The 15,114-nt window shown below is 59.3% G+C and overlaps 3 protein-coding genes across 3 annotated transcripts; all 3 read left to right on the forward strand.

Moving 5' to 3' along the window:
- The first annotated feature begins 491 nt into the window (after positions 1–491).
- On the forward strand, positions 492–3,876 carry LOC104302850 (uncharacterized). Its single transcript, XM_054166999.1, has 12 exons — positions 492–567; positions 969–1,102; positions 1,325–1,490; positions 1,636–1,807; positions 2,055–2,126; positions 2,242–2,365; positions 2,635–2,746; positions 2,969–3,049; positions 3,134–3,277; positions 3,404–3,478; positions 3,586–3,678; positions 3,763–3,876. The coding sequence occupies exons 2-12, from the start codon at positions 990–992 to the stop codon at positions 3,874–3,876; spliced, it is 1,266 nt and encodes a 421-aa protein (XP_054022974.1). The 5' UTR covers positions 492–567; positions 969–989.
- Positions 3,877–5,593: 1,717 nt separating this feature from the next.
- Positions 5,594–9,160, forward strand: ALDOC (aldolase, fructose-bisphosphate C). Its single transcript, XM_054166875.1, has 9 exons — positions 5,594–5,716; positions 6,500–6,625; positions 6,703–6,914; positions 7,006–7,060; positions 7,133–7,293; positions 7,815–7,898; positions 7,992–8,166; positions 8,247–8,446; positions 9,061–9,160. Exons 2-9 carry the CDS (start codon positions 6,514–6,516, stop codon positions 9,154–9,156), a joined length of 1,095 nt encoding a protein of 364 aa, XP_054022850.1. The 5' UTR covers positions 5,594–5,716; positions 6,500–6,513; the 3' UTR covers positions 9,157–9,160.
- Positions 9,161–10,013: 853 nt separating this feature from the next.
- PIGS (phosphatidylinositol glycan anchor biosynthesis class S) lies at positions 10,014–14,598 on the forward strand. The gene is given in 13 exon segments (XM_054166881.1): positions 10,014–10,052; positions 10,054–10,108; positions 10,224–10,363; positions 10,441–10,552; positions 11,018–11,107; positions 11,269–11,360; positions 11,528–11,726; positions 12,055–12,197; positions 12,299–12,413; positions 12,693–12,838; positions 12,959–13,059; positions 13,638–13,848; positions 14,008–14,598. Coding segments are annotated over 13 exon segments (1,719 nt in total). The 3' UTR covers positions 14,284–14,598.
- Positions 14,599–15,114: the final 516 nt, after the last annotated feature.

Raw genomic sequence — 15,114 nt, forward strand, 5'->3', positions numbered from 1 at the left:
GGATGCTCCTGTGATCCTATGGAGTGACTTGGAGTAGTCCTTGCCATGGGAACACCCCATAGGTCAGAGCAACCCAAAGCAAGCCCAGAGGGCACTGTGTCTCTGCAGATGACCTGCCAGCTGCAGGAGACCTCGGTGACCCTGCAGGACAAAGTGGCTCAGCTGGAGCAGCTGACAGTGGCCAATTCACGCCTCAGTGCAGGTAAGGATATCTGATATTGAGGCTGCCCCATCCTCACTGCTCCTTTCCTCCACCCTCACTGATAGCATTGCCTCTTGCAGACTTGAGCTCCCTGATGGTGAATCTGGCCAACCTGCAGCAGGAGCACGATGTGCTGCAGCAGGAGCAAAAGATGCAGCAGGAGGAGATTGCCCAGTGGGTCTGAGCCTTGGGGCAGGGCATTGATTTCCCCCTCCATAGCCACCTCCTACTGCCCCTTGCTCCTAAAACACAGCATCTCCTGATCCCATCCCCACTCCCACAGGCTGGTGCCAGAGAGGGATGGGTTGCAGCAGGAGTGCGGTGAGCTGCGCCGGGATCTGCGGGAGGCAAACGAGTTCCGGGAGGTAGGAGCTGCCTGACCCTGCCTGCTCCATCACGTGCTGCTGGCCCCCATCACAGCCTTGTGTGAGCACTGGCAGCTGGCCAGCAGCGAGATTAGCTCTCCTGTAGAGGGGACAGGGACAAGCACAGCAAGGGTGGTTGACAATCCTGCATGTAGCTCTGCTCTGTCCTGCCCATCAGTGATTCCTAGGGAAGGGGTTGGGCATCTCTGGGATAATTTTCCCATGGTGCTGTCCCCCTAGCCTGTCCTATATCCCTGCTAAACTGCTGGTCTCCAGGGGTTGGTCTGTTGGGGTAAAACTGGAAAGAATGCCCTGAGGTGTGGGAGGGACTGTGCTGGGGGTCCTATTGGGGCCCACTCAGGTCTCAGTCTAGGTACTCACGGCTAGGAACCCTCTTACAGTTCATCGATCAGGAGAACCGTATGTTCCGCACCCAGCTGCTGGAGGAGGAGGCCAGGCTGAAGTCCACACTGGCCACCCTGCAGGAGCGCAACCTGCAGTGTGAGGAGCTGATGGAATCCCAGAAGCACCTGTGGTACCAACCTTGCTCATCATCTCTGTTTGAAGGCCTCTATTTTTGGGAAACTGAGCTCTGCTGGGTGGGAGGGTCTGTGGGGTAGCCCAGCAGATCCTTTCTTGGGGGAAGCTGCCTAAATAGGCTGAGTTTGCACCACCCCTGGGGCATGATGGGAAACATCTCCATGCCACACCAAGAATGGGGAATGCTGTTCCCACTGAGACTGATGCTATCCCGCAGGGAAGAGCAGGCCGCCCTCAGCAAGGAGCTGGAAAGTACCAAGGCTGAGCTCCTTGACTTGCAGCTGAAGAGGAATAAAGTCTCCTGGGGCACTACAGACATCAGCAAGAGCAAGCTGAGGCTGCAGGAACTTGCTGACAGCCTTAGGGCCTCTCTGCAAGAGGAGGTGAGAGCCAGATAAGGACTGGGGGTGGACTAGGGAAGGATCAGATATTTGTGCCTCTTTATGGCATGGCTTTAAAACCTGCCCAGCTTGCTGGGGTAGTGTAGAGCTGTCACGAGTTACACTCTGGTGTGCTCTCCCTCTGAAGGATGACAATGCTCCATCAAGCAGCAGAGCCTGGACCCCAGCTCCACGGACACCAGGCTGGCAGACGCCACACCGTCCTGTGACTCCTGCCTGCCGCACCCCAGCATACCGTACCCCATACCACCCTAGGAGCTCCTTTGTGGGCACCATCCTGAAAGCAATGTCAGGGAGAGGTGAGCTGCCACCCATTGTCTGGGTACTGGGGAGGTACTGGGGTGGTGATCACTCCTTCCCATGCTGAGTGAGGAGGAGAGCCCAGTGCCATCCCTGTGGATTCCCTGAGTGTTGCTTTGTGTCAGCCATGGTTTGGGTTATGGTTCCAGCAAGTGTCCAGGGACTTCTCAGCTTCTTGGGGTTTATAGACCTGTGAGTGAGCTCATGCAGGGCTGGACATAGCACATCTACCAATTCCTCTTGTAGATGATGATGAAGATACTGGAGATGGGAGTGTGTTTGCCAAGGACAAACCTGTTTCTGCATTAAGGCAAATAGGTACTGGGGCTATCACCCTGCTCTGAAGCTGCAGGACTTGCCTGCATGGGGGGATGAGCAGCATGCCTCCCTGCTTGGCTCTTTGCCCATGGGCTGACCTTCTCCCCGCCCACAGAGCCTGAGGAAGGTCTGCTGGAGAGTGTGGATGCACTGAAAGCTGTGGTCTCTGACCTCACCATGCTGAGCTACCGCATCCAGGAGCAAGAGCAGAACAAATTCATCGAACTGCGGAAGGAGATGTGAGTTATGTTTGGGCTTACATTGAGCACCTGGGCACCGATCTCTTGGGTATGGCTTCTCCTATAGGTAGCCTGTTTGGGGTCTACCTCTCACCCCAGCCCTGGATTAGCCCTTTCCTGCCATGGTTAGAAGGACTTTTTCCAGTCTGGCAGGCTGTGGGTGGGTCTCTGTCACCATGAAGTTGGTGGGATGCCTAGGATAGGGTTTGGTACCCAGCACGGCACTTGGCTGCCTTCCCCACCTACTCAACACTGCTGTCCTCTCCCAGTTCTGACCTGCAGCACCAGCTGGAGAAGGTGACAGATGAGAGTGAGGAGAAGATAGAGACCTACGAGGCCACCATCACCAAGCTGAACAAGAAGCTGAGGGACAAGATGGAGGTGAGTCAGTGCCAAAAGTGGGCCAGCACTTACCCCAGGCCAGAGCCAAACTGGGACAGGCGCTGATCTAGGGCATGGAGAAATCTGGGTGACCAGCTCTGGCGATGGCCCAAGGGTGCTCCTGTGTCATCTGATCTTCCTGAACATAAGAAACCCAGCTTCCTTCAAGGTGCCAGGGGCAGCTGTGGCTAGGCACTGCCTGACACCACTTCTCTTCTGCAGTCTGAGAAGCAGCTGAAGGACCTGGTGAAACAGCAGGACAATAAGATCACACAACTCATCGACCACAGTGCTGAAGTCAAGGTGTGTGAAGGGGTTTGGCTGGGCTTACATGCCTTGAAGGTGCTGACCACAGGACCTCTTTCAGCATCTCCTTTTTCCCCACAGAGGCTGGAGGCAGATGTCTCCCAGCTGAAGCGCTTGCTCCAGCATGCTGAGACAGAGGCCAAGACACTGTGGCAGGAGTTGCGGTTGCAGGAGCCCAAGGTGGACACTACCCATGTGCAAGAGCGGATTCTGCTGCGGCAGCAGGTGAAGCTGAGAGCTTGTTGCCACTCCTGCCAAACCAGGCACCCAGCAGGGTGGTAGGGTAGAGCCCGCCCACCCCAGCACTCTTGACCCACAGTGAGTGCTCAGCAGCATTTGCCCTTTTTGCAGGTGGACAAACTGCGGCAGCTGATGCTGGACAAAGATGATGAGAAGTGGCGAATCTCCAAAAAGTACATGGAGCAGGTATGAGGAGCCCCAGGGGGCTGCCCTGGCCTTAGTCCTGTTTCCCTTTTTGCACTGGTTCCTGCCCAGTTTTGAGGTAGGTTCCTGACAGGTATCTCCCCCCATAGATCAAAGGATTGGAGCTGAAGCTCCATCAGGTCCAGAAAATGCTGCGAACCCATGAGAAATTGCAGGAGAAGATAAAAGAGGTGAGGTTTGTGGTTCATTGTTCTCACCCTTGCTGTGCCTACAGCAACACCAATCCTCATCCCAAATGCTGTCGCTAATGCCACTGTTGTCCCTAGGTCCTGTTGACTGCTCCTGACATTGCAGATGGCTGCCCCGAGTTGCAAAGCCTGCTGCAGCAGTGCTTGAACATGGAGCCAGGCAGTGGCAGTGGGGAAGCTGCGGAGCTGTAGTAGCCCGGAGTGTGAAGTTTTCTTTTTAATGTTGTAATTATTTGTTGAATAAACTTCTATTTGCTTTCAGTCTGCCTGGTGTCTGGATGCAGGAAGTTCCTGGTGCCCTGGGTGGGGACAACTTGTTCAGCCTGTGCTGGTTGCTCCCGCTCTGTCCCTGTCACAGGGCCCTGAGCATGGCTCCCTGCCACCTCAGGGCCTCTCCTTCTTGGCAGGGGACACACACTCTCCTGGTGCTTGCTCTCAATAAGGCACCGTGTTCCCCAGGCTCCCACCCTGCAGCCCCGGCAGCAGCCAGCATGCCCAGGCTGACCCAGCTTCCCTCCCCCTGCTCCTCCTCCTGCCCTAGATTCCCGCTGAGCCCCCCTTTTGCCTCCCTCTGTGCTGGGTATTGGAACTCAGATCCTGCACTCCCATTGTGGGGCTGAGGGCCATATGCCTGTTGTGTGGAGACAGTTCCCCTTCAAGTGTGACTCGGGTATGCAGCATCCCCAGTGAGGCACTTGGATCTCAGCCAGTTTCCAGCCTGTCCTTAGTTCCTGCTGAGGCACGGTGGGGGTCCCTCAGGGTCTCCTTGCTTCCAGCACAGCTCCAACCTCACCTGCCTCCTTCTATGCTTGGGCATGGCCTGTGGGATCCTCTGTCACGGTGTTCCTGACCCCAAGGATGCTCCTGACTGCCGTGGGGACCTTGCAGCACCTCCCTCCCTTAGCACAGCTCAAAATAGCAGCATTCCAACAAGTGCTCTGGTTTTTAATGGCCTCTTTCTCCCGCATGGGGCGGGTGGAATCACCTTCCCCTGCCCTCTGCAAAGCCCTGTGCAGGGCGGGTGCTGGCTGGCACCTTTATCACCCCCCACACCCAGGACATGGAGGTGTTTATGGTTCTGCTTCTGCTAGTTGTGTGGGTGGCTCGTGGTGAAGCAGCACTTCATACTCCCTGGCATTGTTACCTTCCTGCTCTGGCTGTGACCCTGCTGCCAGGGGCTTGGACAGCAACCTCCCAAGCTATGAGGCTGGCTGTGGGGGCCTGAGGCTGTGCCTGGCTCTGGGCTCATGGGGAAGATGTGCTCCCCTTCCTGGCTCAGAGCCATGCAGGGCAGCTGAACCCTCCTTTTACGGCAGGGATTGAGCAGAGCAGGATCCTGGCAACTGGCCTGTGGGGTGAGCTGGGACACTTGTGCCCTGCCCTCGCTTCCAGGCAGCTTTCTGGGGGGAGCTGGTCTTTTGTGGTCTTTTGCCATCCTGTCCTGGAGTGCTGAGGCTTTATGGGGCTGGACCTTGGCCCCTGGCAACACACTCAGGATCTCTGCGACAGCAACAATTAGGTGGTGCAGTGATGCCCACCCTTGGGGTGGCACAGAGGGGTCCCTGGCCCAGAGTGCATGAGGAGAAGGTTCCTGCCCCTAGTCGGCAGTGGCGTTAGAGAGGCACACTGTGGTCCCCAAGCCAAAGTTGGCACAGAGGGGTCTCCAGCAGCAACAGGGGGGTGGCACAGCAGGGTGTCTCGGTGGCATGGAGGTTCCTGCCCATGACAGGGGGTGACTCAGCTGGGTCCTTGGAAGGGGCGGGGATACAGACGGGTCCTCACCAGCGACAGGGGGTTGCAAAGGGATGACACAGCAGGGTCCCTAGACGGCAGCTGCCGCCTGCGGGGGTAGGGGGAAGTGAGTGAGGCGGCCTCGGGGAGGGGGGGGGAGGGCGGAGCAGAGCGGGCTCGGGGGCCGGTCCTGCCGGGTGCCGCCCCGCCGGTCACGTAGCTCTGCGGCATCGCAGCCCCATTTACCGCGGGGCAGGAGCTCGCTGCTCGCAGTTCGCGCTCGCCACACACGTCCTGCACGGTAAGGGGCAGCCGGAAGGAGGGGGCATCCTGGGGGACGGAGTTGGGGAGGGGGTCCGGCAGAGGGACCCCGGCGGCGAGAGCCAGCAGCTCTGCCGAGCCTCCGGGGTGCGCTCCGTGCGGCGCCGCCGGCATCCCGGGGGTCGGACGGGGTTGGAGAGGCTCCGGGGCAGAGAGACCGTCGGGCACAGGGGCTCTGGGAGGGGACGGGGAGCCCACAGGTACGCTCTTCGCTGACGCAACCCCAGCCCGGGAGGTACCGGACAGGGATCACCGCCCCGGGAGGAGTACCGGCTCCCTGGGGCATCGTCCGCGCGACGGCACCGTACCCGGTGTACCCTAACCAGCGGATACCTCCCGTTCTGCCCCTGGGATCTCGCCCTCCCATATTATCACCATTCCCGGGGTGTTTCCATGCTCTCCCTCCCGCCGGGCTCCCTCCCCCCGGCGTATCGCCATCTCCCGCGTCCCTCCCCGTCGGCGTATTCCCCGTCCCGGGATATCTCCATCCCCGGGCCCCCACCAGCAGAGCTGCGCTGCCTCAAGATGGCTGGGGGCGGGCGGGCAGGCGGCAAAATGGCTGGGAGCTCCCCGGCATCCTCCACGAGGCCCTGCCCGGCCCGGGGTGAGGGCACTGCCCGCTTATGCAACGTGCCCGCTGCCCGGGCAGGAGCGGGATCTCCGCCCCGGGGGGATTACCCGGTCCCCACACGATGTGGGTGCGTGACGGAGGGGGGGTGGGGGCACCTCGCCGGTGCGTGACTCAGTCCTCGTCCGCTCGCAGCTATCACTAGCACCATGACGCACCAATACCCTGCGCTCACGGCCGAGCAGAAGAAGGAGCTGTCGGACATCGCCCTGCGTATCGTGGCCCCGGGGAAGGGCATCTTGGCTGCCGATGAGTCCGTAGGTCAGTGTGTGTGGGGGGTCTGCCCTGCCAGCCTTTTCCCCACGCCTGAGGCTGACGATGGTGCTGGGTGCCCGCAGGGAGTATGGCAAAGCGCCTCAACCAGATTGGGGTGGAGAATACGGAGGAGAACCGCCGGCTGTACCGCCAGATCCTCTTCAGTGCAGACAGCCGAGTGAAGAAATGTATCGGAGGTGTCATCTTCTTCCACGAGACCATGTACCAGAAGGCTGACGATGGCACTCCCTTCGTCCAGATGATCAAAGACAAGGGCATCGTCGTGGGCATCAAGGTCTGGGGAGAGTTCCTATGAGTTTGGGGGGTGCTGAGGGGGCTTGGAGGGTGCTGGTAGGTTTAGCAGTACCTCCCCCTTCTCTTCACAGGTGGACAAGGGTGTTGTGCCACTGGCCGGGACAGATGGAGAGACCACCACACAGGGTAGGTGGAGTGGGTATAGCGGGGCTGGGGCCGCAGGGGCTGGGGCAGTGGTGCTGATGTGATGCCTGGCAGGTCTGGATGGGCTGTCGGAGCGCTGTGCCCAGTACAAGAAGGATGGGGCTGACTTTGCCAAGTGGCGTTGTGTGCTGAAAATCAGTGAAAACACCCCTTCTGCCCTCGCCATCATGGAGAATGCCAACGTCCTGGCCCGCTATGCCAGCATCTGCCAGCAGGTATGTATCTGTTGCCAGGCCTTGCCCTATGGATGGCCATTGAGCCATAGGATGGATGTTGACCTGAGAGGCCAGCTATTATCCCATAGGGATGGCCACAGATCCATGGGGCTCAGTGTTGCCTCAGTGCCATCCCATGGGGCTGGACATCAATCTATGGGCTAAGTAATGCTTCATGTGGATGGGCATTGAGCCCCAGGACCAGGCATTGCCCCATGGGGTGGGCATCAGTTGTGGGGCCCAGGTATTGCTACATGGGGCTGGGTGTTACCCCACAAATGTGGGCTCTGGTCCATGGGGCCGAGAGTTGACCCTCCCAGGCTGAGCATCACTCCATGAGGGTGGACATCACCTCATGGTGCCAAGTATTGCCCTACTGGGATGAGCATCACTGGAAAGAGTGGATATTGAACCTTGGGGCTGAGTATCTCCCCCAAGGTCCAGGTACTGGCCCACATTTTCATGGTGCCAGGGTGATGTCCAGGAAAATACTCATGATAACCTTTGCCTGGCATTTGCAGAATGGCATTGTGCCCATTGTGGAGCCGGAGATCCTGCCCGATGGTGACCACGACCTCAAGCGATGCCAGTATGTGACAGAGAAGGTGAGTGGTGGGGTGGGCAGCAAGGCAGGCACCCTGCTGTGATTTGCTGTGCCATGCCATGCTGGGGGATTGCAAACTGCATGTCCTCTCCAGGTGCTGGCAGCTGTCTACAAGGCACTGAGTGATCACCATGTCTACCTGGAGGGGACCCTGCTGAAGCCCAATATGGTGACTCCTGGGCATTCCTGCCCCACCAAGTACAGCCCTGAGGAGATTGCCATGGCCACTGTCACTGCCCTGCGCCGCACTGTGCCCCCAGCTGTGCCAGGTACCAGCACCAGCACGTGGCAGGGAGCAGAAGGGGGATGTGCTGTGGCTCTCTTGGTGCCATAACCTCATTATCTGCAGGTGTCACCTTCCTGTCCGGGGGTCAGAGTGAGGAGGAGGCTTCCATCAACCTCAACGCCATCAACACGTGCCCACTAGTGCGGCCTTGGGCCCTCACCTTCTCCTATGGGCGAGCACTGCAGGCATCAGCACTCAGCGCCTGGCGCGGGCAGCCGGACAATGCCATTGCTGCCACTGAGGAGTTCGTCAAGCGTGCAGAGGTGATGGACATGGCCCCCACAGGAAAGGGGTGCTGAGGGCTCTGTTGTCTGAGGTGGTGGGGACATCAAGGACTGTGTCCTAGTGGGGTGGTGGGGACACCAAGGGCTGCACCCCCTGGAAGGAGTACAGCAATGACTGTGCACTTCGGGGCAGAGGATGCCGAGGGCCATGTCCCACTGGGTGACAGGAGACACCTAGGGCATGGAAAAGGGATGACAGGGACCATGTTCTCCATGGAGGGGACACAATACTGTCTACATGGAGGACAGTGAGGTCTGTGTCCCCACAGCACAATGGGAACCAAGGGCCAGCTCCCTATGGAATGTGCCATATACCCTAGGGTGACATGAGACATTGAGAGCTGTGTCTGTCAAAAGCCATGTCCATTGGGGTGGTGTGGGACACCAAGGGTTGTGCCCAGTGAGATGGGGGACGCTAAGAGCTATGTCCCCATGGGAGGGAGATGCCAAGGGCTGTGTCATTGCAGGGGCACAGTGGGCACCAAACACTCTGTTGCCATGAACTGGGGGACCATGAAGGCTCTGTCCCCAGAGACTGTGGTACCCTAAGGGTCATGCTCCATGGGGTCCACTGACATTTCCTTTCCCTGCAGGTGAATGGGCTGGCTGCGCTGGGCAAGTACGAGGGCAGTGGGGACGACTCCGGGGCCGCCGGGCAGTCCCTCTACGTGGCCAACCATGCTTACTGAGCCCCAGGCCCCAGCCGGGTGCCCTACCGGCCCCGGCCCCTGCCCCGGCCCCCTCCCCACCATTGCTCACACCCCGCTTCCACCCCAGCCACCCAGGGGAGCCACCACGCGGGGAGGGGAAGGGGATTGTGCCCTGCGGGCCAGCCCCATGTCTGCAGATGAAGTGGGGGGCCTGGGTTACTTGGCCCCTGGAGGGAGCCACCCAGGTGCCCCTTTAGTGAGGGGCTCTAGCTGGGCCATTGTGGGGGAAGGCCCGGCCGCGTTGGGGGCAGGAGGGGAGGCCTGGGGGTGCCCCTGCCCTGCCGTAGCTTTGCAGTCCCGGTCGCTGCTGCCCTTGGGGCGCCTGTGTTGTGTTTGCCGTGTGCACCCCGTGTACCAAATAGCCTAACAACGAATAAACGGTAGAGACAGCGCTGTGAGGCCTCTTTCCTTGCCGCCGGGAACCTCGAGGCTGCCCAGAGTTTCCGGGCACCACCCGTTGTGCTCACTCATGCAGTGAGTTATGCCTGGTCTCGGTACACCTGCAGCCATCGTTGGCTGGCAGGGTGTGCCATAGGGCGGATAAGGAGTTCCTGGGGAGCCACTGTTACTCCTCCCCTGGTTCTTCCACCCCGGCTTTCCCTGGGGAGCCACTATTACTCCTCCCCTGGTTCTTCCACCCCGGCTTTTCCCATTGGGGTGTTTGGCGCTACGCAGACACTGTGTGTCCCTCCGTGGAACTCGTAGACCCTATGCGGCCAGAGTCCTCCTCCTGAGGGCAGCTACCGCGCTATGATTGGTGCTGCTGCCTGCCTGTCTACGCAGCCGCTCTCCGCAGTCCACACCTATTGGCTGTCCCTGACGGCTGGGAGCTCTGAATGGCTGAGTTGCGGGTAGGTTCTGCCCCCTCTGTTGGTCCGGGAAGTGAGGATGGCGGCAGCAGCGGCGGCTGCGTTAGCGGCGGATGAAGCAGGTATTGGCGGTACCTGGGTGCTTGGGGCTCACTCGCTGTCTCTCAGCCGTGGTCTCCGCCCTGTCCCTGGGGAACCGAGGTGGTGCTGGGCTGGTGCTGAGCGCCCTTTCCGCAGAGCGGACGCGGGGCCGGCGGGCTGCCCTCTCCTTCGCCGCCATCGCCGTGGTGCTCGGGCTGCCGCTGTGGTGGAAGACGACCGAGACTTACCGCGCCGCCCTGCCCTACGTGGACATCGATGGACTGGGCCAGCTGCCAGTGAGCGCAGGGAGGGAAGGGCCGGGGTCTGCGGGTCCGGGGTCTCGGGTGCCCGAACTGACCCTGCCTTGGTTCAGTTCCAGCTGACCGTGCCCGTCGCCGTGGTCTTCGCCCCGGGGTCGGTGCCCGGAGACCTGCCGAGGTCGCTGCCATTCAGGGACGTGCAGGAGATGGAGATTCCCGTGAATTGTGAGAGACCGCCATGGCTATTATCTGCCCTGGCCAACCCTCCTGGGTGGCCTTGCCCATCCCCGGGAACTTCCTGTGTGCCTGCAGCTTCTCATTAGGCGGCTGGCACCGACTTCTTTTCTCTGGACCTTACGTTTGCTAGTACCGTCCTGTCCTGAGCTGGCAGCACAGGGGAGCAGTGGGGACAGCAAGGTCCCCAGGGTGCCATAGAGAAAAGACCAGTTGCTCTCCTCAGGAATGTGGGTGATGGCAGCCCTTGGAGAGTGGGATGTGACTTGGGTGGTGTTGGGGTTTCCCTACCTGCAGATACTATGTGGTGGGTCACTAAGCTAAGACTAAAGCTGATGGCCAAAGGACCTTGTGGCACATGTTTCCCTGTGGCTGTCCCTTGTCCCTCTTAGCACTTGACTCCTGCAAAGGGCCTGGGGATTGGTGGCTTCACTTGGGCTTTCCCCACTCTGACAGTGAGAACCAGCGTCACGTCTCGCTATGAGATGGTCTATCGCAGCACCACGGCTCAGGAGGATGTAGCACTGCGTGCAGCTACTGCGCAAGGTACTGGGTTGAGGGATCAGGGTAACTGGGGGAGCTCTGTGGGGGAGCAGGTTCCTCTTGCTGAGGTTGTTTGAACAGAGGACTTGGCTTTGCTGCATCTCAGGGTGGGATGGGGATTGGAGGGAAATTCCCAACCCTGCTAGTGCTTCCATCTTCCCCAGAGGCTGACGCTGCTCTGCACCCGCTGCAAGATGCCTTGTTGGGCTCTCTGACCATGTATGTGGTCCCTGAAACCTCCTCTCTTCTGCCTCAGGTAGGAATCCACACCCTGTAGTGCTACCTTTTGAGTTCTTCACCCATCAAAGGGGCCCTGGGGGATGGCATCTGTTCCCAGGCTGCTGCAGGTGGCACTACACTGTTCTCCAGCATGTTGGCAGGAAGCAGCCCTGCTTCTGGCCCTCACCTGTGTCCCTTTCACAGGGCATCAACGTCTACGTGGGGAAGCACCGCAGCGCCCTGGTGAGGGCTGGAGGGGGCCTGGCTGCTCTCCACACCCATCTCCAGCAGCTCACACAGGTGATGTCCTTCACATCCAGCTCCATCGCTGCTGCCCTCTCAGACCGTGTGCCTGACGGCCAGCTTGGCCCTGATGCCCGCCGGCACTTGAAATCCAGCCTGGGTATGGATGTGCACCACAGCCCCATTCCCTGACCAGGGGAGGAAAGCCCTCTGGCCCTGCAAGGAGATCCCATTCCTGCTGCATTGGTGGTATCCCTGGATGTCCTCTAGGGTATTCCCTTTGCCCTTGGGAGTTGCACTGGCCTGGGATCTGTGCTGCAGGTGTTGTGTGTTGGGGCACTGATGTGTCATCCTGCATCAGGGTGGGCCAGGAAGAAGGGAGTCAGGTGCTGTTGCTCTTGGGAGCACTGCCATGGCTGCACACCCAGCTTTAGCATCAATGGGCAGTGGCTGTGCCAGTGCCACCACTGGTTATGGGTCCTTGGCAGGGTATGAGATCACCTTCAGTCTGCTGAACCCTGACCCCAAGTCCCACACTGTGGACTGGGACATTGAGGACGCTGTGAACCGCTATGTGCAACCTGTTCTGGACAAGCTGAGCTTGGTGGCAAACTTCTCTGTTGACTCACAGGTGAGGGCTGGGAGAGGTGATGGGGAGAGTCGAGCCCTGGCCCTTCTGAGAGCCCTGGGATGATGTTCTTTGCCAGCAACACCTTTGTTGTGTGCCTGCAGATCCTATACTATGCTGTCCTAGGAGTCACACCACGCTTTGACAAGGAGTCCTCCAGCTTCCTCCTGGGCGCTCACAGCCTCCCACACGTCATCAACCCTGTGGAGGCCCGACTGGGTGAGCGCCTTGCCCCTGACCTAACTAGCAGGACTGGGCTCTGCTGAGGGGGGAGGAACAGCTGTGCCTATGGCCTGTGCCCCTTCCCTCCCCACAGCACCGGGCTGTGCCAGCCCTGGGTGAGAGAGAGTGTGACAGACCTGCTGGGCTGGCAGCTCTGTGAGGGGCTTGCTGTAGAAGGAGCAGCAGGTTTGGGCTCTGCCCCACTGCTGCATGCAGGCCATTTGCTCTTGCTGTTCCTGCCAGCCAGGGGAGTTCTTTGACCCTGTCCTGCTGCAGGCTCCAGTGCTGCCTCACTGTACCCTGTGCTGAACTTCCTGCTGTATGTGCCTGAGCGCTCCCACACCCCTCTGTACATCCAGGACAAGGATGGAGCCCCAGTGAGCACCAATGCCTTCCACAGCCCCCGTTGGGGTGGCATCATGGTACGGGGCAGTGGGATGCTGGCAGTGTTTGGGCAAGGTGGTGGCTCCCCATCCCCAGCGAGTGCTACAGCTCTGCTAACCCCAGGGCTCTGTTTGTGCCTTATTCATGCTCTCCTGCAGGTTTACAATGTTGAAACCCCTGCTTCTCCCCAAGACTCCCTCCCACTGCATGTGGATGTGGACATGGTACGAGTGATGGAAGTTTTTCTGGCCCAGCTCCGGTGAGGATTCTCTCTTCCTTTCCTGGGCCTCTGTGTGTTCTGCTGGTACATGTAGAAATTGGTAGGGTCAGAGCAAACTCTACCTGTGCAGCTCCTGCATGGGCTCAGGGAGGCTGAGAGTGGCTTTTTGTTACCTTTGAGGTGCTAATTACTGGCCAGCACTGCTTTCTCCCAGAGGTGCTGATGCATCTCCCATCTCATGAGGTAGGAGGCTTGGCTTGTCCCACTCTGTGTTCAGGAGGCCATTAGGAAAAATTTTCCTGAACATTAGGAGGAACTTTCCTGTGAAGGTGTTGGAGCACTGAAAGAGGCTCTCTAGAGAGTTTGTGGAGTCTCCTCCTCTGGAGAGATTCCAAACCCACTGGATGTGATCCTGCACAACCTCCTTTGGCAGGGTGGTGGGGTGGGACTAGATGATTCCCTAAAGGACCCTTGTGAGGTCCACCATGCAGGGATTCTGTGGTTAGGTATGGCTGAGCCCTGCTAGGACTGAATGCAGCAGGGAAGAGGAAAAGCAGGGAGCACGTGTGGGACTGTAGGCTTGCGATGTGGACTGGGATCTTCCCCTCTACTTCCAGGTTACTCTTTGGGTTATCTCGGGAAGAGCTGCCTGCTGAGCTTCTGATGGAGAGCCCAGGGAACGAGGTGCTGGCTGACTGGGAGCTGGATCGCCTGCTGTGGGCTCACACCATAGAGAACATTGCCACCGTGTCCACCACCTTGACCTCGCTGGCTCAGCTTCTGGACAAGATTGGGAACATTGTCATCAAAGATGATGTTGCCTCTGAGGTAGTGCATGGACACCCTGAGGTGGGGTGTGGTGAGGGCCTGATGTCACTGTCCTTGTGCAGACCCTGACCTCTCACTGGTGTGGTGCTGTGGGATCCTCAGGCTTGTTTCTGTTGTCCTCCCTGGCCTGGGGCTGACTGTGGTGTTGCTCCCACACAGGTGTACCGGGCAGTGGCCTCAGCGCAGAGTGCCATGGCCAAGCTGGCTGCAGGACACCTGCACTCAGCTTTCCAGGCCAGCAAGGAGGCAGTCACCTCCTCGGAGAGGGCCTTCTTTGACCCATCTCTCCTCCATCTCCTCTACTTCCCTGATGACCAGAAATTTGCCATCTATATACCACTTTTCCTGCCTGTGGCTGTCCCCATCCTCCTCTCTTTGGCCAAGATTGTCCGGGAGACCATGCAGCATAAGAAGGAGCCCAGCAAGATGGACTGAGCCCATGAGCAATGACTGGTTTGGGACTGGAGCTGTCCCTACCTTGTGGAGCATGTTGTCATGGACTTGTGGCCCTCAGAGTGATGTCAGGACTAGGCCTGATGGCTTACCTTCAGCCTACCATGGCTGAGATGCAGGAGTGGGAAGAGAGGCTGCTTTAAGGGGTGGGAGATTCTCTCAGTTTGGGTTCTGAGTCCTTTACCCAGAAAAGCAGAGGTCAGAGAGGAAGGAGGGAGCTAGCTCTGTGCCTCCACCAAGGCCCTGGAGTGTGTATAGAACAAGCTGCTGTGTAAATAAAGAAAACCTTGTCTTGGGCTGGGGCACTGGTATGGAGCTGTGTGACTCTGAGTCCTTAGTGTGAGTTCCCTCACCCCCTTTGCTTTGCAGGGTTTGGCTCCTGTCCTGTGGGTATTTAGCTCTCTGTGAGGTTCAGCTGGTTGGGGTGGGAAAGTGGCACAGTTTTACTTAATGTTTTACTTAAGGCTTGGTGGGTATGGAGGCAGAGCCTCAGGGAAAGGTGGGGAGGGCACTTACACCATAATGGGCTCTAGCTCCTTCATTCAGTGTATTAGCCTGAGGCTCTTGTGGGGTGGATTTGCGCTCCTCCTTCCCCCCCCCCCCCCCCCCCCCCCCCCCGTGCTCTCGGACCGATGCTGCATCTGGGGACACCGACCTCCCCCCCATGACGGGGATTTGGCCTGAACCCCTCGGAGCGGCCGAGATTGTCGTTGTTCTGTCTTCGTCCCCTCCTCCTCCTCCTCGTTTCGGGCGGCACTGGGCCGGGCGGGGGGCGGGCCACGGGGCGGGCGGGGCGGTGATGCCCCTCCCGGT

This window comes from Dryobates pubescens, chromosome 13 (genome assembly GCF_014839835.1).
Source record: "Dryobates pubescens isolate bDryPub1 chromosome 13, bDryPub1.pri, whole genome shotgun sequence".
In the NCBI taxonomy this organism is placed as follows: domain Eukaryota; kingdom Metazoa; phylum Chordata; class Aves; order Piciformes; family Picidae; genus Dryobates; species Dryobates pubescens.